Source organism: Desmodus rotundus, chromosome 3, assembly GCF_022682495.2.
Source record: "Desmodus rotundus isolate HL8 chromosome 3, HLdesRot8A.1, whole genome shotgun sequence".
Taxonomy (NCBI): Eukaryota; Metazoa; Chordata; class Mammalia; order Chiroptera; family Phyllostomidae; genus Desmodus; species Desmodus rotundus.
The window spans coordinates 178,192,821-178,219,369 of NC_071389.1; the positions used below are offsets into that span (position 1 = coordinate 178,192,821).

Below are 26,549 nucleotides of genomic sequence, written 5' to 3' on the forward strand. Positions count from 1 at the left end.
AAGGGTCGAAAATCGCTGGTCTAATGACATAGACAGCTTCTATGTGACTAATAGTTGGGTAACACACACACTGTGAATACCCTGTGTATTCTTTATTTGTTTAATTGTTACTCTGTGAGAAGATGGATGCTACCATCTGAACCAATTGTGATAATCATTTTGCAATATATGCAAAGCAAACATTATGCAGTAAATTTTTATTTCTTTTGATGGTCCCGTGTCATTTAAATTGTCTTTTAGAAGCCTACTTTTTCTGTTCTTCCCATTTTTTAAATAAGGAAAAACATTAAATTACATTTGTTTTCCCCCTACATAGTTAGACTTGTGCTTTTGTCATTTAAGACCAATATTCCTATTAGATTACAGACAATTAGTAGTGATTTGAAAATGAATCAACAAAAATATAATTATTAGTTAAGTAGTAATTTAATCTCTCCATGGTGATGTAATTCTGTATTGTTTAATATTTTATCCTTCACAGAGATATTATCTTTACCAAGGTAAATCTAAATAATGATTAATAACAATAAAATGACTGAAGGAATTTTAACAACTAGGGCAGAAAAATTGAGAAGAAAAGCACGGGATTAGGGATTGTAACAGTTACCATATAGGTGAAAATGTAGTAATTTTTCAGACTATTGGTGACAAGTATCATTAAATACCTATTGTTTAAGGAATTATGATGTTAGAATTGTTTCCCTTATAATAGATATGACATAATGAGAATAAAAGGAAGAGAAATATGTAATGACAAAATTAAATAACCCTGTGTAGGAGTAGAATTTAAACAGGCAAGATATTCTTAACAAGGCCTAAGAGTCTGTGATAAAGATGGAAGTTCACAGCACAAGTCGTCCAGCCTTTTGCCCCCTGATACCTTGCAGATTAAGAAGACAATTTCCAGGTACATTTGCCAAAGGACAAACTGAATGACACACTATGAGCCCAAAGTCTCCTAGGTTCTGGAGGTGTGTGATGAGATACACAGTCTTCAAAATAGCCCACGTGTGAGAATTTCCTGTTCAAACCTTAAGTGACACATTAATGAGAAATCTGTTTTCCACTCATGCCTCACTCTGAGCCTTCACAGGTCAGTCTGAAAGACCACAGAGATTGTTTGTTTACGAGAGTTGGCTGGTCTCCCACTAGAGGATGCAGGGCTCTCTGGCTTCCAGAGGTATGTACGTGTCTCCACTCTCCTGTCTCTCTCTCAGCCCATCTCATGTGGGGGGGGTGGTTTACACTGCAAGATGTGATACAAGTGAGGTATGGTTAATATACAGTCACATCAAAGGGAACATTGGTATTCAATTTAAATAACTTAGAGTAAAAAATCAAAAATAAAATGTGAAATATGTTGGAGGATATCTTGAACTATTCAAATTCTTGCCTGTGGACAATTACTCAAGTGTATACACACAAGAATAATTGAGTGTGTTAATCAAAGCAATTTAAAGTAAAAATCCTATAAGAATTATAAAAAGAAACATCTATTTTTAATTTTAAAATCAATAGAGATATAATTATATATAATTTTATATTTGGCCCAGCCTTTAAAAGTATATTTTGAAATAAATTATATTAATTATGGTGGTAAAACATAGTATTTTATACAATCAATTAGATTAAATAAATGCAGTTAGCTTTTATTAAAATCAAGATGCAGTACTCTCATAAAATTCTAATTGAAGCTTCATTATAAACAATCAAAAGACTTTTCAAAAAATGGGCTACCATTGCTAGGAAATATACCACACTGACAGACACTTTCTCTAGTGAATCAAAGCTAAGGCATTCAAATGGTATGAATCAGAAATAACATATAATTTGTGTTCAAATTATAATTAGGGTAACACAATGTTATTGAGAGCTTAGAAAAGATGAAATATTAAATGTTTTACATGTATTATATCTGCACATTTTTATTCCCACTTTATATTAGTAAACTAAGTTTCTACACACTAAGGAGCATTGTAAAGGTCATACATAGCAAATTCCAAAGCCAGAATTAATTCTAGAACTCACTGGCCACTGAGCCCGTTGACTGAACTATTAAGTTACACCATCTGATGCATTACTATGGCTCACACAGCTGAAGGCACCCTGAGTTTAACATGCATGGGAACTGTTTAGAGTTTGAAACAACAGTGTTCTAACATAAATGATTTGCACACACTTATTTCTCATTTTATGCTTTTATAACTTTGCCCTTAACTCAGGGGCCAATTTCTTGTGTAATGTAAATATTAAAAAAATTTCACAGTTGTTTTTTTGTCAATATTGTTTAGGTCTTGAATAAGTGTAGCAGGACAGGTTTTTAACAAATGAAACGTTTTTATTTGTAATAATTTATCATTCAAAATAAAAGATCATTTGATAACAACTCATTCTCTCTAATGAATAAATGTATGTCACTAAATAAAAATTTAGCTCAGAACATGACTAGATATGCCAACATGATTAGTGCCCCATCTTGAGGGAACTCAGCCTTTAATCATTATTCAATTTCAAATTTATCATAAATATTGTGAGTCTTTTTCCTAATATAGCACTTAATTTTTGATACTAGCATTCTAATGGTGTTAAAATATTTCTGTGGAATCTGACTTTAATTAAATAAGGATGTTATTATTTATGAAATTATTTTATTCATCACTAACATACAGTTTTTTGTTGCTCAAACAAATAATATATTGTCAGAATATCTTAAACATTGTTTCTACCTTGAGGCACTTGTTTAAAGATCTAAGAAACCTATAAGCACAACATCAGATTCTGAACTGGGAAATGAGCCCGAGACTCCCCCTCTACCCCGCCCAGTGTCACTGTGAGGGATGTCTTCAGGGCGTGTGACATTTATTCGTAAGCACACATATTGCAGAGCACAGTCTGGGCCACCGCTCAGCTGCAGAGATGAGTGACCAAAGAGTAACCTATGCAGAACTGAATCTGGTTAAGGACGCAAGGAGACAGCACAGGAAACCTAAGGGCACTAAAGGCTCCATTCCAGGAACTGAGCAGGGACTCACCTATGCAGAATTGAATCTTCAAACTGCTTCTCAGGATCTTCGAGGGAGTGACGAGAATGACCACTGCAGAGGTACCACATTCAACAGACACAGCATAACTGTTCTAGGATGTGCGGCTGGGAGCAGACGTGTGGGAAGGAGTAGGGATAAGCTCACATAGTTTTTTTATCTTAAGGATCAGACCTTGAGGTTGGAATGTGGTATGTTAGTATGAAAGCTGAGGACTAATTTTATTCAGACATTGTTGTAGGTTTAGTCTTTGATCAGTAACTTGTACAGCATTTTATTTAGTGAAAATGCATTGATACATTCTGAGAGGAAGATTATAGTGGTAGATATGGGTTTGGGGTCCAAGTTTATGGATATGATTCTCTGTGTGTAAACTGTCCAAACAATTATCTCCATCCCTCCTTTCTCAGTGTTTCCATTTCCCTCCCTGCAGCATCCCTGCCACCTCCAGAGAAGCTCGTTGCTGGGATCCTAGGGGTCATCTGCCTTGTCCTGACGTGCGCTGTGATAACAACAGCTGTTCCTTACAGTAAGTAAATTATTGTAAGATTGTATGAAAGTCTTCACTTTTGTGTTCATCAGTGCCTCCAAACACCTCATAATATGATGGAATAGAACTCTCATTTTAAAGTATGCCTTTAGACTAAGTGCAAAACTGTTATTCTGAATTTGTCCAAGGTGTAAATGCCTACATTAATTACAAAAGTAGTTTATTTAAGTCCTTTGCCCATTTTTTAATTGGGTTGTGTGTCGTCCTGGAGTGGAGTCATGTGAGTTCTTTATATACTTTGGAGATCAAACCTTTGTATGAGGTATCATTGGCAAATATATTTTCCCAAATATTCATAGCAGCACAATTTACAATAGCCAAGTGCTGGGAGCAACCTGAATGCCCGCCATTAAATGAGTGGATAAAAAAACTATGGTACATTTACACGATGGAATACTACGCAGCAGAAAGAAAGAAGGAGCTCCTACCCTTCCTGACAGCATGGATAGATATGGAGAGCATTATGCTGAGTGAGGTCACCCAGGACATGAAAGACAATACCATATGATCTCACCTGTAAGTGGACCTAATTGACAAAACAAACAAGCAAAATATAACCAGAAAGTGAATTAGAGAACAAACTGACAGTAACCAGAGGGGAGAGGGGAAAGGGATAATGGAGGAGAAATGGGAAGGGCCATCAAGGAACATGTATAAAGGACACATGGACCAAGCCAAAGGGGTAAATTCGAGGGTGTAAGGTGGGGATGGATGGGGTGGGGGGACGAGGTGGGGTGAAAATGGGGACAATTGTACTTGAACAACAATAAATATATAAATAATAAATAAAAATTTCAAAAAAGTATTATATATGTGTATATATACACATTCATACATATATATCCCATATATCCATATATATTCCTGTGTTATAATTCAAGGCATGCTTTAGGACACTTTATTGAGAAATGCAAATAAATTCTTTATATTGATTAATACAAATAGTGTAAGAATTGGTGAAGTTTGGTTCTCAAGGCTTTTGAAATATTTTCTTCTAAATTATCATAGATTCAATAATTTTCCATGGTAAAATCAATTTTATTCCAGTTATTTTAATCCTAGACAATATACCACATTTCAAAATAGTATACAAAATTATTATGATTTATGTAGATCAATATTAATTTTTTATAATAACTACTTCTTCTTCTAGCTAATGTAATAGAATAATTCATTTCTTTTTTTTCTACAGCAATTCTTTATTTTTCTGAATTTATTCTTTAAAAAAATTATTTTGTTGTTGTTCAATGACAGTTGTCTGCATTTACCCTCCATCATTTCCCCCCACCCCAGCTAAACCCACCTCCCTCCCCTGTTTCCACCCCAGTGCCTTGGTTTTGTCCCGGTGTCCTTTGTAGTTTTCCCTGAAAAACCCTTCCCCCCATCATCCTCCCCACCTCCCCTCTGGTTACTGTCAGATCATTCTTAATTTCAATATCACTGGTTTTATTTTGCTTGCTTTTCTCTTTGGTTGATTAGGTTCCAGTTAAAAGTGAGATCTTTCTTGTATATAATATAAATTACATATTATTTTACAGTGAACCGGACAGGGAACAAGAAAGGGAACCAAACAACAGGGAACCAGAAAGGTACATAGTTATTTTCTATGTTCTGATATTAATAGTTCCTACCTTGTCTTTAACATAGCCAAAATTTATAGGGTTTTTTTTGGTGGGGGGAACATAAATTATAATACCAGGCAATACATGTACATTAATAATGATTATAGAAGAGTGTATTTCTTATGTAAAAATATGAAGCAATATTCATTTAAATTCATCATACTCACTGTTGCCAATTAGTTGAAAGATAATTTTGGTGTTCTAAAAATGTGGTTTCATTAATTGACATTCAGGACATAGGGTATATTTTTGTTTATGTTTTTGTTTAATATGGGCATGTAAATTAGGGAATGAGGGGCCGGCCCTTCTCTGTGAGTGTGTGTGAATGTGTATGAGTATACTATACTTTATATATCCAGTCTGTGAGGGTATAGATATATTATGCACTAATGTGTCTATGCCTATGCAAATACTGAAATTAAATTTCATTTTGAAATTCATATTGTTCTTGGATAACAATACACCATCTTTCCTCAGCATACCATTGTGGTCGATGTCCACCAGAGTGGTTAGTGTATTCCAACAACTGCTATTACATCAGCACTGAACGAAAAACGTGGAATGAGAGTTTGACAGCCTGTGCTTCTAAGAGCTCTAACCTGCTCTACATAGATGATGAAGAAGAAATGGTAGGATTTTTAATGTTTCCAACATATCATTTAAAAGAGTATTTTATTTTATATTTCTATAGAATTCATTCATTTTTTGGTATATATTAATAATTTATTGTAAGTGTTAATATTTTATTGTTTGACTCTATAATATTTGATTTACATTTTATGCCATTAATGCACATTTGATAATTTCCAGATCTTGATTTTCATAGACAATCATGCTTCCATAAGGGCTTTTTTTCCTAAACTTTGCTACATAATTTTACCAGGTGTCACGGAAACTATAGATGTGATTGTGTGTGTTGCAAACTGAAACTGGATCATGAAATAGATGTTGCCAGCCCGCTCCTGTGCTCTCTCTCATAGCGTCTCCTCCCTCCTCACTCAGCCACGACTCTGATGTTTTATATCACAGATTATCTGTGCTTAATTTTGAACTTTATGTAATTTTCACTGCTATATTGTATATTGTATATTCCTGGCATTGTTCAATCTATTCTGCTCAGAATAGAGATGTTTTAAATATGTGGTTAAGAATAATTATTTAATAAAAATCCTTGTGTATGTCTTTTTTCCAAATAATATATCATATTTAAAGTAATTCATATACAATAATACATATAACAGATAAATTGATATACTGTAAATATTATGTTTATAATAATATAATAATTTATAAATATAGTTGTTCTAATGTTATATGTGTATAATTGAAATGTATTGCCTTTGTGCATCAGACTGAAATGCAGGGTCAGAATTATATGTGTATGGAAATTATCCCTGCACTTTCTAGTTTGCTGTGTAAATACATATTATATCCAATAGCTTCATGATCCAAAACTCAGTACTGTCAGCAATTTTAATGCCATCAGTACTGATCATTATATAAAAGCATCCTATGACATTAATAGGCATTTTCCTCGTACCGATCGATGGAACACGTCTTTCAGGGCACAATTCACTGTGAACTTCTGTACTGTGATAATGAGAAGTGCCCGTTCATGTCTCTCGCCCATTTCTCCTGTCACCTGTAATTTTCGTTCTCAGAATTGGTTATGTTTTGGATATGACTGTTTTCTGAATTTGTAAGATGTAAATGACTTTCTTGACTTTGATTACACTTTTCTTCTCACATTGGAGTCTTTCAGTGACCTGGACTTGTCAAAGTTACATAGTCCAGTATCTCGTTTTGGGTGTTGGTGATTATGTTGGACATATTTCACAAGTTAGTCAAAGTTCATGAAGATAATCTACTACGTTACTCTTTATGGTTTATCTTCTTTCTTTATTGATGGACTTTTACATTTAGGTTTGTGATACTTTGAGAATTTATATTTTGTGATGCAGTGTTTGTGATGCTGTGAGGCAGAGATGAAGTTTATTCTTTTCTACATCATTGCCTAGTTGATGCAGCATAATTTACAGCAGATGACCATGTCTACAGAAACAACTTTATACACATGGGTCTGTATATTTTAACATAAAATTTAAGAAGATGATCATTCACTGTGTCTCAAAAATTATTGTTTGTTCTTTTTCTGTCTCTGTCTTTATTCTCAGGCAATAATTACACCAATGTCAGTTTTACAGATAAAGTTCTAAAGGTCTCTGTGACTCCATTAATTTTTCTCTCTCTTTCTCTCCACCCTCAGGAATTAATCATTCTATCGCTCCATCTTTATTTCATCAATTCTTTCTTCTACATCTTAATATCTATGTAAATGTATTGACTTTTTTAAGATAGGTAATGATTTTTCAACTGACAATTTTATTTGATTTATTCATATAGTTTTTATTTCCCTAATTTACTTCCATCACTGCCATCATATTCTCATATGGTTATTTGAACATAATTTTAAAAATAAATACTAGGTAAGTATTTCTTTATAAAAATTACTACTGAATATTTGTAAAATAAATCCAACATCTTCTCCCAGTGAAAGTTATATTGTATGGCTGATTTATGCCCCTGAGTATGGAAGGTATTTCTCAGTTTATTGCATGGTTTTAAAATTTGGGTAAGTCCACATTTTCAATAATATAGTATAATAAACATGGATCCTCCTACATGTTTACTAGATTTATATTTTTGTAACTTAAGTAAACTAGTACTGTAGAATCATCTCTTTTGAAGTGTGCTTACCCAGTTTCTCAAATTCTTGTTATTTTTCTTTTTTTAGGCTCAATTGCTAGGGATTCCCCTTGGGTATGCATAGCTTATTTGACAACCAATGATATTTTAAAATGTATCCAAATACCTCAGTCAGTATGGCTTCCGCCCTCTGCTGCTTGATGTACTTGTGTGTGTGTGTGTGTTTGTAAGGCAGTACTCATGATGTTAAAATCAGTACTGAAATCAACATTGGCTTACATTTTGTACTGAATCATCTTTGTTTCTTCTCCATAGTGCAAATTTTCCCCGTGAACCAAGTCCGTGTTGAGAGTTAACATCACCTCTTGCACTGTGCTCTCACGTTGAGTGCCTTCCTGTTATACCTATAGCTGGTGCTATGCTTGACACAAACGGGCTAGAAAGAGGATGGTCTACCTCACTTTTAACCTAATAAATTCATCACTTTGACCTGAAAAAGGAGTGGACAGTTTAACCACCCCTTCCAAAGCTAGTCAGACTTCCCCTGTGGCAACAGCAGTGATGTGTTAGCGTTCCCCAAATAGTGAAAATTACACTTCTTACTCATGAACTGAGATGGGTGTCAGGGGAGACATGGCAAAAATGTTAGACACGAAGACTACAGATTTGCTCTGTGTTTACAGGAATTGCTAGCTGCTTTTTCCAACAATAAATGCTCATGTCATTTCACACTTTGATCAAATTTCAGAGGTTTAAAATTGCAAGGTTTGTCTGTTTACCTCATCATATTAATACATTTTCTTAATGTGTCCAATATATAAAAGTTACTCTATTTGGTTTTTCTTTTTTAAAATCATCTTTATTTAGGTTGCAAATATACAATTTAGTTATTTAATATTTCATTTGATCCCATTTGAAGTCTCATAGCTTGCCACATAAAGCATTGCCTGTTTTAAACTGCTATATAAAAATATTATAAAAGTCAAACTCTAGCCTATATAATTCTCTTTCTGTATTCTGATTAGAATGTTAAAACAACATTGATTTGGGTGGGGTAGGAGGGGAGTGGTGAGGGGAAAGTGCAGACAACTCTAATTGAACAACAATAAAATAATTAAAACAAAACCCAGCATTGACATAGGCCCAGTCCAGGTAGGTCAGCAGGTTAGAGCATTGTCCAAATACACGCAGGTTGCTGGTGGATGCCCCGTCATGCACACACAAGAAGCTGCCAAGGCATGCCAAACTCAGTGGGCCAACTAGCTGATTGCTCTCTCTCTCTCTCCCCCAAATCAATAACAATAAAGTTATAAACAGTAACATTGATTTAAAAAAGGAAGTGAGTTAATTGGCATACATCTAATTTTTTAAATGAAGAATGGTAAAAATGATTCCCTACATATGAAAATTAAGAGTAGCTGAAAAACTTGTGCATGTTGAAACTTTTATCAAAAAGTTGTTGTTAAACTGCCAGTTCTGAAAACAGCCACAACAATGCAAAGCAGAACAAGGAGAATATAGTCAACAACATTCTAACAAATACGTGTGGTGTCTGACGGGTGCCCGGTCAGTTGGGGAGGTCTCCTCTCAAGGTATACACAGGTCCAAAACAAGATTGCATGTGAACTGGAAGAACAAAAACATTTTTTAAAATTGCTCTTCAAAAGCAGTTCTCTGAAAATATCAATGTCTCATTTTCCTAAGGGCAATTTATTAGTGTCCAATATCATTCTCATTGTTTAATACTAACAAAACCTGCATTCAAATTCTCAATGTACAAATAAAAAACCAGAGGAAAAATAATGAAAATGCAGTAATTTAAAATATAAGGGTTGCCCTGACTGGTGTGGATCAGTTGGTCGAGCTTCGTTCTGTAAAGGGAAATGTCATGGGTTCGATTCCCAGTCAGAGAGTGTGCCTGTGTTGTTTTGGGATTGGTCCAGGATCCAGCATAGGAGAGGCAAGCAGCTGATGTTTCCCTTTCTTTCTCCCTCTCTTCCTCTCTCTCTAAAAGTAAATAAATAGAATATTTTAAAAAATAAATGAAATAAAATATAAAGGTTTAGACTTTTGTTTTATATTCCCATGCTAGAGCAGTTGTAGATTTGTATCTTTCTTTGAAGTTTGTGCATCTCATAGCCACATGCAGGGTTCTTCTCCTGACATTCTGCTGCCCTGGACGGCTGCTGGTTGGCTTGTTGGACATGCAACCCTGCACTTCCAACTGTGGCTTCAATGCCATCACACCTCTTTGCTCATGAATTATCATTCCCAGATCTTAAAAAGTTCATAATATCCATAATATCAGCTTCAGGTTGCCTAACAGAAGTCTCTCTCCTGAATAAGACAAGGGCATCCTCTGTAATTCCCTCATCCTGCACCTGACCTTGAGGGTGAGTTTGGCTTTTCCAGAACACGAGATTCCTTTCTTTTGAGTCTCCTCAGCAATTCCACCTGATGCTCTGGCACTGGCTCCCCACTCATGCAAAACACTCTTTCTCAGCTGCTAGCATTTGGAGAGTTGGTCAGTGATGTTGTGAATTCAGCCACTAAGAAATAACCTGTATTTTCCTGTCATGCTGTTCACTGAGGGTGGGGGAAAGGATCAAACTGTTCCATGGACTCCTCTGTTTCTTCGGCCCATTGTTTAGAATATTGTTGCTTCTGCTGCAGCTGTTGCCTGAACTCGGGTGATTCTTGAGCTGTTCCATGTTGATTCAGAGTCCTTTATATTCCCACACAAGGGCATGTGATCTTTGGATGTCGGATATGCTGGGCTGGTTGGGTGGGGTCACCAACAATTCCTGAAGTGCAGGATGTGATTAATTGCTTATTCACTAACTTCATCAGATGTTGGTGGGCTGTGCAGTTTCCTTAGCCCTCACCTCTTCCTCCAACTGCAAGCGAACTTTGTTTGTTTTTATAAATACAAATTAGTATACCAGCTTTTACTGAATTTCTCATAAAATTTGTTTTCTCATAGAATTTTTGTGAAATTTTCAGAATAAATCCATGGATTGGACTGTCCCAGAGAAATAACAATAATTCTTGGGTGTGGACAACCGGCACAACTCTCTCTTCCGAACTGTAAGTTTCTTTAGAACTCACATATTTTATTCCCTCACGTTTTCAAATCAGGAATTAATCTGAGATAAAAAGCAATGTGTGAACAAGTATATGAAGAAATATGTAAGTGTTTTTGTAGAAAAGTTTTAAGAAATATTCAGATTTAGTATGTAAATATTACTGTAAATATTTTGTTTATTTATTACCTTATTAAGTTATATATGTCCAGATTAATGATTTACTTTCTCTGCATTTCAGATTTTCGAAAACTTCAGAGTTGGAAGAGAATTGTGTATTTTGGGAATTTGCCAGACACAATTTCTATTATGACTCCTGTTTAGAAAGAAAAACATATGTTTGTAAGCACCAGGCACATTAGCTTACACAAATTTTGTATAATGTTACTCTCACCATCCCTAAAGAGCACATTTCTAGTTTCTTCAAGAATTGTTTTTGTAAAACTGATTTTTAAGAAATAAATTTCAGCCCAGGTTTACTTTCACCACAAACATAAGAGGAAGGTACTGAATTTCCCATGTTCCCCGTGTCCCCTGCATGCAGAGCATCCCCATTATCAGCATCACTCAGCAGATGGGACATTCGTTACTGAGCATGAGTCTGTACTGACACATCGAAGTCACTTAAAGTTCATACTTTATCTGACACTTCATCCTTGGAATTGGAGAATTGTCTTAAAATCTATATTTATGTTAATCTTTAAAAATACATATCCAGGTACATATTAAACATTTTTAAATCTTCTGTTATTTATTAAAAGATATCAAGCATAAATTATGAATTATAATATCAAGTACTATTATTTCTAAGTCTAAAATAATATGAAAAATTTAGATACATTTTCAATATATTTTTCCGCAGCCTTTGAACACTGAAAATGAGGACTGAATACATCAGGATAATAAGGTGTGTAAGGTAGTTGAGTCAGGAGAGAGAAACCAGGGATGATTTAAAGAATTATTAAGTATTTGGTGGGGATAGTGTGCAGAGAGGGGTAGAAGAAAATTGCCAAAAGTACCAAAGGGTTCACTAAAGAAGAGAACCAAAAGGAAGAAGTCTATGGGAGCCAGGGCTGCCTCCGCAGCAATGGGTTTCAGACCTCCTGGCAGACAGTGTCACTACAGAACACTTTACAGCAGACACGTTCACTGGGCTGCTCTAGGAGAGAGCAGTCCCCAGTCTGCAGGCTGATGTGGGTGAGAACAGATCTCACACTGGGACTGGCAAGTAGGATGACCTCCCTGCCAAAGTGTCAGCAGGCAGAGACTGGAGAAAACTCGCTGGATGGTGAATACACAAGCACTTCCTGCATGCATGCAGATGTCAACCACAGCGCTGTCACCAAAGGAGACAAAACACCATGAAGCCAGGAAGAGGAGTCCTTGCTCCCAGTGCCCTTTCCGGACAAAACGTCAAGCCAGCTGACTGGAGAAACGGTTGTAGGATCTGGTGCCATAATCTCAAAAAGGACAATACGTATAGATTTGGAGCAGAGAGTACTAAACTGTTAATGGCACTCAAGGTTACTATGCAACAACCCAAGGTTTCTATGGAAAAGCCATGTGATTATAGTTCATTTGATCAGAGAACAAAACCAACACAAATACCTTCTGAATCTATTTAGTGCATCATTATCAACGACTGTGGTCATTTTTTTTGTAGAGACTGGTAGTTTCATTGAGCAGTAATTCGTGTCCCTTGATATCTCTTACATATGTGGTTTTTTCCTGTACTGGATTTTAGTTATTTCTGAAGGTATGTTGTTTTATTCAATTCTTTGTCTTTCCTTTTTGACATTCTGAAGTACTATGCTGAGAAACCTGCATTGATAGAACAAAATACAATGTTAAAAATGAGAGTGTAAAATGTGAATTAAACATTAGTTATTGATAGAATGTGGGAAGAAATTTATTAATTTCACATCATTAAATGACATTATTACTATAATTCGATTACAAGTGGAAGAGATCCCATATTTGTTTATTAAGTGCAAAATGAATTAATAGTTCCTATATATTCATCTGTTTGAATATATAGTCTTGATACTCTCTATATTTATTCCTTATGTTCATATGGAGGAAATATGTGAATATTCAAAATTAATTTCATTTGATATATATGAATATATTGAGTTGCACCAATACTGAAGTTGTGTTACAAACAGCCCAGTTGTATTGGCATTTGCCAACAAGCATTTATTTTACTCAATTTTTCTCAGTTACCCATGTGTGGTTTGCTTGGCTTTCAGTTGACATGGGCAGAGCATGCATGGGCTCAGCTCCAGACCACAGATTCAGGTCAGACTTTTTTATATCTTTTCTCTCTGAGCAGTGGGCTGCCTGATATGTGCCCTTCTCAGAGCAGGGATTAGCCACTCTCCACAGAACTGGCAGAAATGTGCTACTTAGTGCCTCTGCTCTGAACTCACAAACTGATACTTTCACAGACATCATACTAACCAAACCAGTCACTTGGCCAACCTTGTTAATTTTCTGCAAAGTATACTCTTCTCATAATGCTCAGAAAAACAAATGTAGATTCACTGAAAAATATTGCGATCTGCAATAATAGCCCTAGAAACACGTGCAGAAGGGAGGAGTGTGCCAGCAGTTGTGACCCCTGTGGGAGTTATGGATCCCAGAGGTCAGAATACGACATGTCTACATGCATTGCAGAGCCCATGTTCCTCACATCAGTTCAGTGCTGCCAGGCATGTTTCCCTGTATTTTAACACAGTTAACTTAGAAATCGAGGGAGTCATCATTTAATGATAGAAATAGTTTCTCAGATTTAAACCACCTACTGTCAGTATAGGGAAACAAATAGAAATCACTAAACTTGAGGAGAAATCACCAAATGAAATGATCAGGAGAATTAATCTGAATAGGAAATCAGTTGATCAAAGCTAATATTCGAAAAAATGTGATCAAACTTCTTTGGGTGATCTTGGGAAAACGGTGACTTGTGCGCATGTGGTGAAAGCCCCGTTCACCTCAACAGCTGCTTCTGTGACATGAAATGACCCTGACTGCAGCATCGTAGTGATTGAAGCGTCTGTCTGAAATGCTCTGCCCCTCACAGATGTTCAGTGTAAGTAACAAAAAGAGAAATAAATAACAAGCTATGAGAACGGAGAATGTATTTGAGACCGTATCACTTGTGTACTGTGATGATTGGTGGCAAATTTGTCAGCGTTGCTAGTTTTTACACCAAGTTCATGTCTTCATCTGAAGATTATGTTCCCAGTGGAACCCAGTGATATTGCAGTGTGCTCCCAGATGGCGCTCCCAGTTATTCCAACTGTGTTCAAAATGTTTTCATGCAACACTTATACCTCCGAACATGATACATTTTATTATTATTTCAGTTTTTATTATTTTTATTTTTTATTATTGTTCAATTGCAGTTGTCCCACCATTTTCCCCTTTGCCCTCCCCTGCCGTGCCCACACACCCTATGGTCTACCCCACCCCCTTGTCTCTGCCCATGAGTCTTCTACTCATATATTTTAATGGTTTCTGGCTTGCACCAACAATATTTAATCTGTCACAGCTGGAAGCTTAACCTGTGAAAAGAAGGCATCAACAGGGCTATCTTCTCTGCGAAGACCAAGGGGAGACTCTGGATCACGCATTTCTCTTAGTTTTGGGTGTAGCCCTGAGTCCTTGGCATTCCTTGGCTTCCAGATACCTTACTCCAATCTCTCCCTCTGTCATCTCATTGTTCTCATCCTGTGTGTCTTTCTCTGTGTCCAATTGTCCCTCTTCTCATAGGATATCATATACATTAATTGAGGGCCTTCCTACCCCATTATGACCTTATCTTAATTTGTTTCCATTTGCAAAGGCCCTATTAGATAAGGTCACATTCTTGGTCTCTTGTAGACATTAATTCAGGGGTTTGAGGAGTGTGGAGATGAGATACTAGAAAATGACTTAAAAAAGCATGGTAACGTCTAAATCTTTTTTCAATTTTATTTATTTATTCTTAGAGAGAGGGTAAGAGAGGAAGAAAGATAGGAAGACAAACTTCAGTGTGTGGTTGACTCCCATGCGCCCACTACTGGGAACCTGGTCCTGCAAACCAGGCATGTGCCCTGACCGGGAATTGAACCAGGGACCCTTTGGTTCATAGGTGGGTGCTCAATCCACTGAGCCACACCAGCCAGAACTAATGTCTAAATCTTTTGCCTGAGTATCATTGTTACTGGAGACAGTATTTGCTTTGCTGTTTGTAAAAACTCATTTCCATCAAGGTGCTTGTTAAACACTGGGAGTCTGATGTGAAGGCTCTCAGAAGACAGGGGGAAACGTCCTGTGATAAAATCAGAAGCAGCAGTCCACTGAGAAGCCATGTCTCCATGACAGGTCAAGTCTTTCAACATTCTTAGCACTTTAAAATAAAACAAACATGTTTAGTTTTTTAAGGAAATTTTGCCCTGTTTTCCACAGTGAGGGCACCAGTCAGCCTTCCCACCAACAGTGCACTAGGGTTCCCTTTTCTCCACATCCTCTCCATGTGTGGTTGTTTGTTGATTTATTGCTGATGGCCTATGACTACCCTTCATAACAGCATGGATGGAACTGCAGAACGTTATGCTAAGTGAGAACAGCCAGGCTGTGAAAGACAAATACCACTTGATCTCACTGATAAGTGGAACCTAATGAACAAAGCAAATGAACAGAATAGTACTAGACACATGGAAATAATGAACACACTGAGAGTGAGCAGAGGGGTGAGAGAGGGACATAAAGGGGAAAGAAGGGGAAGGGTCTAGTGAAGTAATGTGTGTGAAGGACCCATGGACACAGACAACAGGTGGGAACTGACTGTGGAAGCAGGGGCATGTGGGGCAGGGGAGAGCAACTGGGCAAAAATTGTGACAACTGTACTTGGACAACAATGAAAAACAGAAATTATCAAAATTCAATTTGATTTGAAGGCAAATCTTTTGTTTAACATACCTGATTTTCAAACACTGAGAGCTACAATTTACATAGTTTATAATGTGTCTGTTTTATTACCCGCTTAGACCAACTACACTTTCCCTAGTTCCTTCATAACATCCAGCACCTGGCAACGATACGATTTGTTTAAAAAATACTTTTATACTAACCACATGAGAAGTGGAGAGACAATACCCTGGCTGGTGTGGCTGGGTGGATTGAGTGGCAGACTGGGAACCAAAGGGTCACTGGTTTGATTCCCAATCAGGACCACCTGCCTGGGTTGCAGGCCAGGTCCCCAATAAGGGGCGTGTGAGAGGCAACCAGACATTATGTTTCTTTCCCTCTCTCCTTCCCCTCCCCTCTCTCTAAAAATAAATAAACAAGATCTTAAAAAGGAAGTAGAGAGACCAGACCAAATGGTGATTCTTTGCCTATTTCTGTTTCTGAGTATCAGGCCATGTTTTCACTATCCTATAACATTTACTGATTTTGAAAGTTTAGGGACAGAGTGAAAAGCAGAGAAAAATAATTACAAAAACAATGGCAACATTGTTGTACCTGAGACCGCATAATTTTCTTTTGAATGGGTATTTCCCAGATAACTCATATTGGACTGATTCAAACAGCTAAGCCAATTGCATACAGAGTAAAAACATCAGTCAGATTATCGATTCTCTCTCCAATGCTGTAATGTAAAATAACTTTTTGATGCTATAAACACATTTCTTCATTTTATTTGTGAAGTAAATTAAAAAACAGATTTCCTAAAAATTAAGCTTAAAGCTTTGAATAATTTGGACTTACCCTCCCAAAATAGAAAAACTTCTAACTTTAATTTTTTTACCCAAATGTACAAGCATATTATAGTCTTAGGAAAAGTGCATTGGCTTTTCTGTTCTTTTGTGTTAATGAATTGTATTATTTAAAGGCCATACTTTCACCCCATGATTTTCTGATCTCAATTATTTTCAGAATATAACAGGTAATAAGTAATGAGGTTGTTCATGGGAGTTTTAAAAATTGCACTTATGCAATGAGATCAAACCATATTACAGGACAACTTTTTATTTTTGCAAATGCAATTTTACTTTAACTTTTAGTTTTCGATTACAGTTGGCATGCAGTATCATTGTATCATAGTTTCAGGTGTACAGCATAGTCATCTGACCCTTTTTAAAAAAATTTTTATTGTCATTCAGTTACAGTGTATGCCTTTTCTCCCCATCCCTCCACCCCACCCCAGCCGAACCCCCCTCCCTCCCCCACCTCCATCCTCCCCCTTGATTTTGTCCATGTGTCCTTTATAGTAGTTCCTGTAATCCCCTCTCCTCACTGTCTCCTACCCACTCTCCCCTCCCCATTGTTAGATTGTTCTTAACTTCAATGTCTCTGGTTATATTTTGTTTGTTTTTTTCTTCTGTTGATTATGTTCCAGTTAAAGGTGAGATCATATGGTATTTGTCCCTCACCGTCTGGCTTATTTCACTTAGCATAATGCTCTCCAGTTCCATCCATGTTGCAGCAAGGGGTATAAGCTCCTTCTTTCTCTGTGCTGCGTAGAATCCCATTTTGTAAATGTACCATAATTTTTTGATCCACTCATTTGCTGATGGGCACTTCGGTTGCTTCCAGTACTTGGTTATTGTAAATTGTGCTGCTATGAACATTGGGGTGCATAGGTTCTTTTGGATTGGTGTTTCAGGGTTCTAGGGTATAATCCCAGCAGCAGAATTGCTGGGTCAAAGGGCAGTTCCATTTTTAGTTTTCTGAGGAAATTCCATATTGTCTTCCTCAGTGGCCGCACCAGTCTGCATTCCCACCAATAGTGCACTAGGGTTCCCTTTTCCCTGCATCCTCTCCATCACTTGTTTGTTGATTTGTTTATGTTGGCCACTCTGACTGGTGTGAGATGATACCTCATTGTGGTTTTAATTTGCATCTCTCTGATGGCGAGTGATGCTGAGCATCTTTTCATATGTCTGTGGGCCCTCTGTATGTCTTCATTGGAAAAGAGTCTGTTCAAGTCCTTTGCCCATTTTTTAATTGGGTTGTTTGTCTTTCTGGAGTGCAGTCATCTGAGTTCTTTATATATTTTGGAGGTCAGGCTCTTGTCTGAGGTATCATTGGCAAATATGTTTTCCCATACTGTTGGTTCTCTTTTTATTTTAATGCTGTTTTCTTTAGCCATGCAGAAGTTTTTTATTTTGATCAGGTCTCATTTGTTTATTCTTTCCTTTATGTCCCTTGCTTTAGGGGGCATGTCTGTGAGGATGTTGCTGCGTGGAATGTCTGAGATTTTCCTGCCAATGTTTTCCTCTAGGACTTTTATGGTGCTATGACTTAAATATAAGTCTTTTATCCATCTTGAGTTTATTTTTGTGTATGGCATAAGTTGGTGATCGAGTTTCATTTTTTTGCACGTAGCTGTCCAGATCTCCCAACACCATCCTTTGAAGAGGCTGTTTTTGCTCCATTTTATGCTGCTGCCTCCTTTGTCAAATATTAATTGACCATAAAGACTTGAGTTTATTTCTGGGCTCTCTGTTCTGTTCCATTGGTCTATGTTCCTGTTCGTAGCCAGTACCTGGCTGTTTCGATTACAGTGGCCTTGTAATACAGTTTGATATCAGGTATTGTGATCCCTCCTGCTTTGTTCTTCTTTCTCAAAATTGCTGCAGCTATTCAGGGTCATTTATGGTTCCATATAAATTTCTGAAATGTTTGTTCTATATCTGTGAAATATGTCATTGGTACTCTAATAGGGATTGCACTGAATCTATAAATTGCTTTAGGTAGTATGGCCATTTTGATAATGTTAATTCTTCCACTCCATGAGCATGGTACAAGCTTCCATTTGTTTGTGTCTTCCTTAATTTTTTTCTTCAGTGTTGTATAGTTTTCCAAGTACAGGTCTTTTACCTCCTTGGTTAGGTTTATTCCTAGGTATTTTACAATTATAACTCAGTACCGATAATAGAAAAACAGTTCCTCTTTCCTTGTACAATATGAGATGGAAGAAAATAATTCCATTTGGTACATACTAGATGACTCACATTTAATGTTTTAGTTCTTCTGAGATTCATGTGTCACTTAACTTGTGTTTTCAAAACTACTTTTTCTGCCCTCCCCAACTTTGGTTAGGTTAAATTTTTAAAAATTACATTTGTTTTCATCCTATAGTTACATGTTGGCTTTTGTCACTTACAACAAATATTTCTATTAAAATACAGACAGCTATTCATGACTGGAGGATGAATTAATGAATAATATAGTAATTAGCAATTTTGTATTTCAATCTCTTACATTATAGTATAGTACAATGTTGTTTAATGCTTTGTCCTTCAGAGACACTGATTTTTATCAGGGGAAATACAAATATAAAAATAACAAATTTAGTGCAGCCATTTAAAAAAACAAGGACAGGATAATTGAGGAGGTACATTTCGGTATTAATATTTGTGACAGTTATCCCAAGTTGAAAATGCAGTCATTCTTCCGAATATTAGTGACAAATATCATTGAGTACCTATTGTTAATGGGATTGTGATTTTATCTTTTTCCATTATAACTAAGAGACAATGAGCATATAAATAAATTTAAGTAATGCCAGTATCTAGAACTTTGTCCAAGAGTAGGACTGAAACATCTAAGATACTCTTAACAAGGCCTAAATTATCAGCGTTTGTAAATTTTAAGATGGAATTAAGTTAAGAGTAGGGTGGTCAAGTTTTTTGTCCCAGAAATCTCTGGGAATATGCAAGTGGTTTCTCAGGGGCACTTACGAATGCACAAAATAAATGACTCTACAAGCTCACAGTCTCCAAGATTCTCAGGTGTGTGATGAGATAAACCATCTTCAAACTACCCAAGTGTAAGTATTTCCTGTTGAAACTTGAAGTGACACAGTGATGAGAAATTGACTTTTTTCTAATTTTGCCTCACTCTCAGTCTGCAGGGGGCAGTCTGTGAGGACCACAGATACTGCGTGTAGACAGGAGTAGCGAGGTCTCCTGTGAAGGATGCACAACCTTCTGGCTTCCAGAGGTATGTGTCTCTACTCTCCTATTTCCCTACTGACCTGATTCATTTAATGGGACATTACAAATGCTAGATGTGTTAGAAACAAAGTACAATTAATATACAATCAAATCAAACACTGGTATTCATTTCTGTATACTTTAGAGTATAGAGTAAAATATGAAAAAAAATTCAAATTTTTGGCTATGGAAAATTACTAGCAAGCCTACGACGTGCATATTTCCCTTTGAAAATCAGGATAACTTAAGTGAAAAGCTGTAAGCCTCATGCCAAGGGGCAGTTAACTTTGGATTTTATAATTAACAGATATAATTATATATGTGTATTACTTTATGTTTAATCCAGACCATAAAAATAGATTCTTAAAATGAATTCATTTAGTCATGAAGGTCACATGTAATTCTTCAAAAGTGCATTTCGGCTAAATAAAAAGTGTTTGACTTGCAGTAAAAATCAAGACTTAGTAGTCTCTGTAAAATGGTTATTTAAACTTGATTATAAACAATCAAAAGATGTTTAGAAATTGAACATAACTTTGCAAAAAGAGATGCCGTATTGATAAGAGAGTCCCGTGGCAGGAATCGTTACACTGTCTGATAGAAGTGAATCGAGTAACAGGGCAATTGTGTTCATTACTTAAATTAAGTAACTTTGGAAAGCTTGTAAATGTCAGACTGAGTATTAAGTGTTTTACATGCATTGCATCTCACATATTTTCATTCCCACTTTACTAAGCAAACTAGGTTGCTAGACACTAATTACTAATCACTAAAGATCGTACATGTAAATGTCAAAGCCAGACTGCATTCCAGATCTCATTGCAGCATCCAGTGACTCAATTATTAAACTGCATTTTCTGATTTAGTACGTTTTACTACCCACTAAAGCTACCTTCACAGAATGTGGCAGTGAAGGGATTTTCCTGGACATTTGCCCCAACACTGTTCCTCCAAAATGGTCTACAACACATTTATTTACCGTGTTTTATGTTTTCATATTTTAACCATTAAATAAATTACAAGTTACTGGTGTAAAGTATTTTAAAATGTCCTTTGATGTTCTATTGCTTTTATTATTTATTGAGCACTGGGTAACTTTAGTGTCTCATGTAACATTTTTAACATATAAAATATTTCATTAAAATTTAACTGATCTCTCAGAACTCTACAATTATTCCAAATAAAATATTTGATAGCACCTCTTCTGTCCTTTGACCTAATAATTTTGAGTGTCTAAATACATCAGTTAATTGTTAATTACCATATATGCTAACACTACTCTTCCTCCAACTCTAGAACACTCAATCTTTAAACAGTGGATTTGGAAATTGTCATTAAATGGGTGCATTGTTATTTTCATACAGCATTGTAGTTTTCACAGTTATTCTAACAGTGTTAAAATGTTTCAGTGGAATCTGACTTATAAGGATGTTATTCTGAACTATTTTATTCTTCACTAACTTGTTACTTTTCATTGCTTCAACCAGTAATATCATGTCAAACATAGAATATCATAGAATTATCGAATTATTCTTTGGGAAACATATAAATCTCTAAGTCAATGAGAACAAGGCTTCATGTTGGTGAAATGCAAAGTGAGCACTATTTCTTATCTCACACTCCACCCACACTGCCTCTCCCAGGGATCTTGTCGTTGTTCACATCACATATTAACCCTGAGGTACTGTCATCAGAGGCACCGTCCCTGACGTTACTCAGCTGCAGAGATGGATCTCCAGCCAGAAAACGACTCAGACCTGAATGTGGCTAAGGACTGCAGGAGACAGCAAAGGAAAGGCAAGGGCATGAGAAGCTCCGCTTTACAAACCGAACAGCAAATGTCCTCTGGGGAAAAAGACTTTCAAGATGCTTCTCAAGATCTTCAAGGGAATGACGAGAGCCATTGCAAAGTGGCACATTTAATAGACACAGTGTAACTGTTCTGGGATGTGCAGTTGGAGGGAAGACGTGTGGGGGAGAAGAGCAGGGAATTAGCTGACATATTTTTTCATTTGCGAAGATCAGAGCTTAAAGTTCATAAAGTTAATATGAAATCTGAGGACTCATTTATTCAGACATTGTTGTAAGGTGTACTCTTTGACCAACAACTCATGGAGGATTGTATTTCCTGACAATGCTATATTCTGAGGGGAAGATGGCTGTGGGGGAATTGATTTGGGGATGGTTCAAGATTATTTATATGATTCCCTGTTCATTGGGGTTCTCTGTGCAAACTGTCCAAGCAATGTCTCCATGTGTTTTTCTCTCGCTGCCGATGCACCACCACCTCCAGAGAAGCTCATGGCTGGGGTCCTGGGAGTCATCTGCCTCATCTTGGTGTTCACTGTAGCCAGAGTGATACTACTTCTTCCCTGTAAGTAAGCTTTTCAAATATTTAAGAGAACTTCTCACTTTAATGAATCTCCGTGCCTCTGAACATTTTAATATATTATGGAATAGAGCTCTTTTTTAAAGTCAGCATTTAGATAAATGCAGAATGTCCTTCTGAATTTGTCAAGTCCATAAAGAGAATGATTGTAGAGAGATTGTACATCTATTTGTATATTTTGATTTCATTACTCAAACATATGCATTAGGAATCTAAAAGACCTTATTGAATAATACAAATTAATTCTTGAGATTGGTTAAACCAATATTTTTAGAAACCGTCAAGTGTCATCCAAAGTCTTGTGAGATATTCTTCCCCTAAATCTTTATTACTGTATCAATTTTTCTTGGTGAAATCAGTTTTATTTCAGATTTTGCTGCTCCTCTACAATGCACCAAATTTCCAACTAAGAAACTAAAATGATGACGTTTTAATTCTGTCAGTACCAATTCTTATTTTCAGGATCCCTGTAACGTTTTCTGGGTACCGTAGGACTGGAGAGGAGCAATGTGTCCACAGCAGCAAGGGTGGAAAAGATACATTACGATTTTCAAAGTTCTGTTTTTAGTACCGTTCATATTTTCTCTGTTTCAGGGAAGGCACAAATATAATATACTTTGTGAGGGAGAATATAAATGATAAAATATGGCAATAAGTGTTCATAAATAATGATTATAGGAGAGTAAATTCAGCTGAGCCACTGAATGGAATGTCATCCCATATGCCAAAAGACAGCAGGTTTGATTCCTGGTCAAGGCTCAAAGCTAGGTTGTATGTTCGATCCCTGTTCGTGGCATGTACAAGAGGTGATTCATCAATGTTTCTCTCTCGTATCACTGTTTGTCTCTGTCCTTCCCTCCCTTCCTCTCTCCTTAAAATCAATGAGCATATCCTCGTGTGACGATAAAAAATAAATGAATAAAATAAAATCACTTACCCATTGAGACCAATTGGCTTATATGTCCTGTGGCTGTAAAAGATGAACAAATAACATTGCTGTGCTAGATAAAAAGTGGTTGCATTCATTGATGTCCTAGGCATTAGAGAATGGATATATTTGTTTGTAGTTTTTTAATGTGGGCACCAATACTAGGGGATGAGAGATGACCTTTCTCCATGATGCGGATGTGAAATCTTCCTCCTTTATATGTATGTATCAGCCTGTCACTGTGCATAGATATTATGCTGACATATGTATATCATACATAATGATATATATACATATATGTATGTCTATATATGTATACATAGGTTAATTTTTGTTTTTTTAAATTAAATTGTGTTCAGTTAAAAATTCATTATTTTTATGTTCATCAGAGCCTCTAAACTCTTCATGATGTTATAGAATACAGTTTCATTTTAAAGTATATGCCTATAGACTAAGAGCAAAATTGTTACTCTGCACAAAATTTGTTCAAAGTATAAATATCAGAACAATTTAGAAAGTAATTTATAAATATATGTATGTATATATCCTATGTGTCAATATATATGTATTTGTATTATAATTGAAGTCATTCTTTAGGACACCTTATTTAGAAATACAAATAAATTCTTCACATTGATTAGACCAAAACTGTAAGAGATTGTGGAGTTTTGTTCTCAAGGCTTTTGAAATATTTTCCCCAATATTATCATAGATTCAATAATTTTTCTTGGTAAAATCAATTTTATTCCAGACTATTCTAATCCTAGACAATATTGTGCATTTCAAAGTAAGAAACAAAAGTATTATGATTTATGTAGATCGAATTTAATTTTTTATAATAATTACTTCTTTTTCTAGCTAATGTAACACTGGTGCAGAATAATTCTTGTTTCTTGAATATAATATAAACTACATATTATTTTAACAGGGAAACTGACAGAGAACAAGACCGGGAACCAGACAACAGGGAACCAGAAAGGTACATAATTATTTTCTATGTTCCGATATCAATACAGTTCCTACCTTGTCTCTAACATGGTCAAAATTTATAGGGCTTTTTTTTTGGGCAGGGGAAACACAAATTATAATAGGGAGCAATAAATGTACATATATTGAATATAGAAAAGTGTATTTCTTTTGTAAAAATATGAAGAAATATTCATTTAAATTGACCATACTCATTGTTGCCAATTGGTTGAAAGATAATTTTGGTGTTCTAAAAATGTGGTTTCATTCATTGACATTCAGGACATATAGAAAATGGATAATTTTGTTTGTGTGTTTGCTTAATATGGGCATGTAAATTAGGGAATGAGGGGCTGGCCCTTCTCTGTGAGTGTGTGTGAGTGTGTATGAGTGTATTATGCTTTATATATGACAGTCTGTGAGGGTATATATATATTATGCACTAATGTGTCTATGCCTATGCAAATACTGAAATTAATTTTCATTTTGAAATTCATATTGTTCTTGGATAACAATACACCATCTTTCCTCAGCATATCATTGTGGTCAATGTCCACCAGAGTGGTTAATGTATTCCAACAGCTGCTATTACATCAGCACTGAACGAAAAACGTGGAATGAGAGTTTGACGGCCTGTGCTTCTAAGAGCTCTAACCTGCTCTACATAGATGATGAAGAAGAAATGGTAAGATTTTTAATGTTTCCAACATGTCATTTAAGAGAGTATTTTATTTTATATTTCTGTAGAATTCATTCATATTTATGTGTATATCTATAATTTATTATACGAATGTTAATATTTTATTATTGACTCAATAATATTTGATTTCTACTTTATGCCATCTATGTGCATTTGGTAATTTCCAGTTCTTGATTTTCATAGACAATCATGCTTCTATTAGGGCTGTTTTTTCCTAAACTTTGCTACATAATTTTACCAGGCATCACGGAGACTATAGATATGATTGTGTGTGTTGCAAAGTGAAATTGCATCATGAAACAGATGTTGCCAGCCCGCTCCTGTGCTCTCTCTCATAGCGTCTCCTCCCTCCTCACCAACCACGACTCTGATGTTTTATATCACAGATTATCTTTGCTTGATTTTGAACTTGATGTAATTTTCACTGCTATATTGTATATTCCCGGCATTCTTTAATCTATTATGCTCAGGAGAGAGATGTTTTAATATGTGGTTGTTAAAATAATTATTTAATAAAAATCCTTGTATATGTCCTTTTTCCAAATAATATATCATATTTAAAGTAATTCACATACAATAATACACATAACATATAAATTGACATACTATAAATTTTATAGTATAAATACTATGAATGCTATCTTTATAATAATGTAATAATTTATAAATATAGTTGTTCTAATGTTATATGTGTGTAATTGAAATGTATTGCCTTTGTGCATCAGACTGAAATGCAGGGTCAGAAATATATGTGTATGGAAATTATCCCTGCACTTTCTAGTTTGCTGTGTAAATACATATTATATCCAATCATTTCATGATCCAAAACTCAGTACTACCAGGAATTTTAAGGCCGTCAGTTCTGATCACTTATATAAAAGCATCACTATGACATTAATAGGCATTTTCCTCATACTGATCGATGGAACACGTCTTTCAGGGCACAATTCACTGTGAACTTCTGTACTGTGAGAATAAGTGCCTGTTCATGTCTCTCGCCCATCTCTCCTGTCTGTTACCTGTAATTTTCCTTCTCAGAAGTGATTATGTTTTGGATATGACTCTGTCTGAATTTATGAGATACAAAGGACTTTCTTGACTGTTGATTACACTTTTCTTCTCACATTGGAGTCTTTCAGTGACCTGGAGTTATCAAAGTTACAGAGTCCAGTATCTCGTTTTGGGTGTTGGTGATGATGTTGGACATATTTCACAAGTTAGTCAAAGTTCATGAAGATAATCTACTGCATTACTCTTTATGGTTTATCTTCTTTCTTTATTGATGGACTTTTACATTTAGGTTTGTGATACTTTGAGAATTTATATTTTGTGATGCAGTGTTTGTGATACTGTGAGGCAGAGTTGAAGTTTACACTTTTCTACGTCATTGCCTAGTTGACGCAGCATAATTTACAGCAGATGACCATTTCTACACAAACAACTTTATACACATGGGTCTGTATATTTAAAAATAAGATTTAAGAAGATGGTTATTCAGTGTCTCTGAAAATTATTTTATGATCTTTTTCTGTCTCTGTCTTTATTCTCAGGCAATAATTACACTGATGTCGGTTTAA

General features: G+C 35.8%; 1 protein-coding gene across 1 annotated transcript; it reads left to right on the top strand.

The window, feature by feature from the left end:
- Positions 1–2,912: 2,912 nt before the first annotated feature.
- On the top strand, positions 2,913–26,549 carry LOC128780511 (NKG2-F type II integral membrane protein-like). The gene is made up of 6 exons (XM_071220794.1): positions 2,913–3,103; positions 3,475–3,570; positions 5,691–5,880; positions 24,235–24,285; positions 24,855–24,957; positions 26,523–26,549. The coding sequence occupies exons 1-6, from the start codon at positions 2,917–2,919 to the stop codon at positions 26,547–26,549; spliced, it is 654 nt and encodes a 217-aa protein (XP_071076895.1). The 5' UTR covers positions 2,913–2,916.

Bases quoted from the DNA above. Each gene is read 5' to 3' on its own strand.
- LOC128780511 (XM_071220794.1), top strand. From the start codon at position 2,917: ATGAGTGACCAAAGAGTAACCTATGCAGAACTGAATCTGGTTAAGGAC. The intron at 3,571-5,690 runs GTAAGTAAATTA...ATCTTTCCTCAG, and splicing joins AACAACAGCTGTTCCTTACA to CATACCATTGTGGTCGATGT. The intron at 24,286-24,854 runs GTACATAATTAT...GTATTCCAACAG, and splicing joins GACAACAGGGAACCAGAAAG to CTGCTATTACATCAGCACTG.